The 880-nt window shown below is 44.7% G+C and overlaps 1 protein-coding gene across 1 annotated transcript; it reads left to right on the top strand.

Moving 5' to 3' along the window:
* Positions 1-409: 409 nt before the first annotated feature.
* Positions 410-880, top strand: LOC120081138. The gene has a single exon (XM_039035813.1). The coding sequence runs from the start codon at positions 410-412 to the stop codon at positions 878-880; it is 471 nt and encodes a 156-aa protein (XP_038891741.1).

The following is an 880-nucleotide window of genomic DNA, read 5'->3' on the forward strand; positions in this document are numbered from 1 at the left end:
ACTTTATGGGCCCATTTCCGTCGTCAGAAGGTCATCAGTACATCCTGGTCGCAGTTGATTACGTATCGAAGTGGGTTGAGGCCATCGCATATGCTAAGAATGATGCAGCCACGGTGGCGAAGTTTCTCAAAAAGAATATCTTTGCCCAATATGGAACGCCTCGGGCTTTAATCAGCGATGAAGGCTCACATTTCATCAACCGCATAATCACCAACCTATTGACTAAATTTAACTTCAGCCATAGAGTTACAACTGCTTATCACCCACAAACTAATGGGCAGGCAGAGATTTCTAACAGAGAGATCAAAACTATCTTGGAGAAGGTAGTCAGTACCTCCAGGAATGATTGGTCACCGAAGCTCGACGAAGCACTGTGGTATATAGGACTGCCTTTAAAACTCCAATCAACATGTCCCCATATGCTCTGGTCTTCGGAAAAGATTGTCATCTGCCTCTCCAGTTGGAACACAAGGCAATATGGGCATGCAAGAAGCTGAACTTTGATCTAGCAAGTGCGAGAAAAGTTTGGAAGTTGCAATTGAACCAGCTGATCGAGTGGCGAATGAACGCCTACGAAAATGCCAAGCTTTATAAGGAGAAAACCAAAAAATGGTATGATGACCGCATAAACAATCAAAATTTTGTCGAAGGTCAACAGGTATTACTGTTTAACGGGCGTTTGCGATTGCTTCCAGGGAAGTTGAAGTCCCATTGGTCTGGACCATTTCACATCAAGACCATCTTTCCCCATGGCACAGTGGAACTAACAACTGAAGACGGGAGCAACGCATTTAAAGTCAATGGTCAACGAATTAAGCCCTACCTTGGGGGTGATGTGGATCGATGCATGGAGACCATCGACTTAGGCAAGAAGGACTAA

Source organism: Benincasa hispida, chromosome 7 (assembly GCF_009727055.1).
Source record: "Benincasa hispida cultivar B227 chromosome 7, ASM972705v1, whole genome shotgun sequence".
Taxonomy (NCBI): domain Eukaryota; kingdom Viridiplantae; phylum Streptophyta; class Magnoliopsida; order Cucurbitales; family Cucurbitaceae; genus Benincasa; species Benincasa hispida.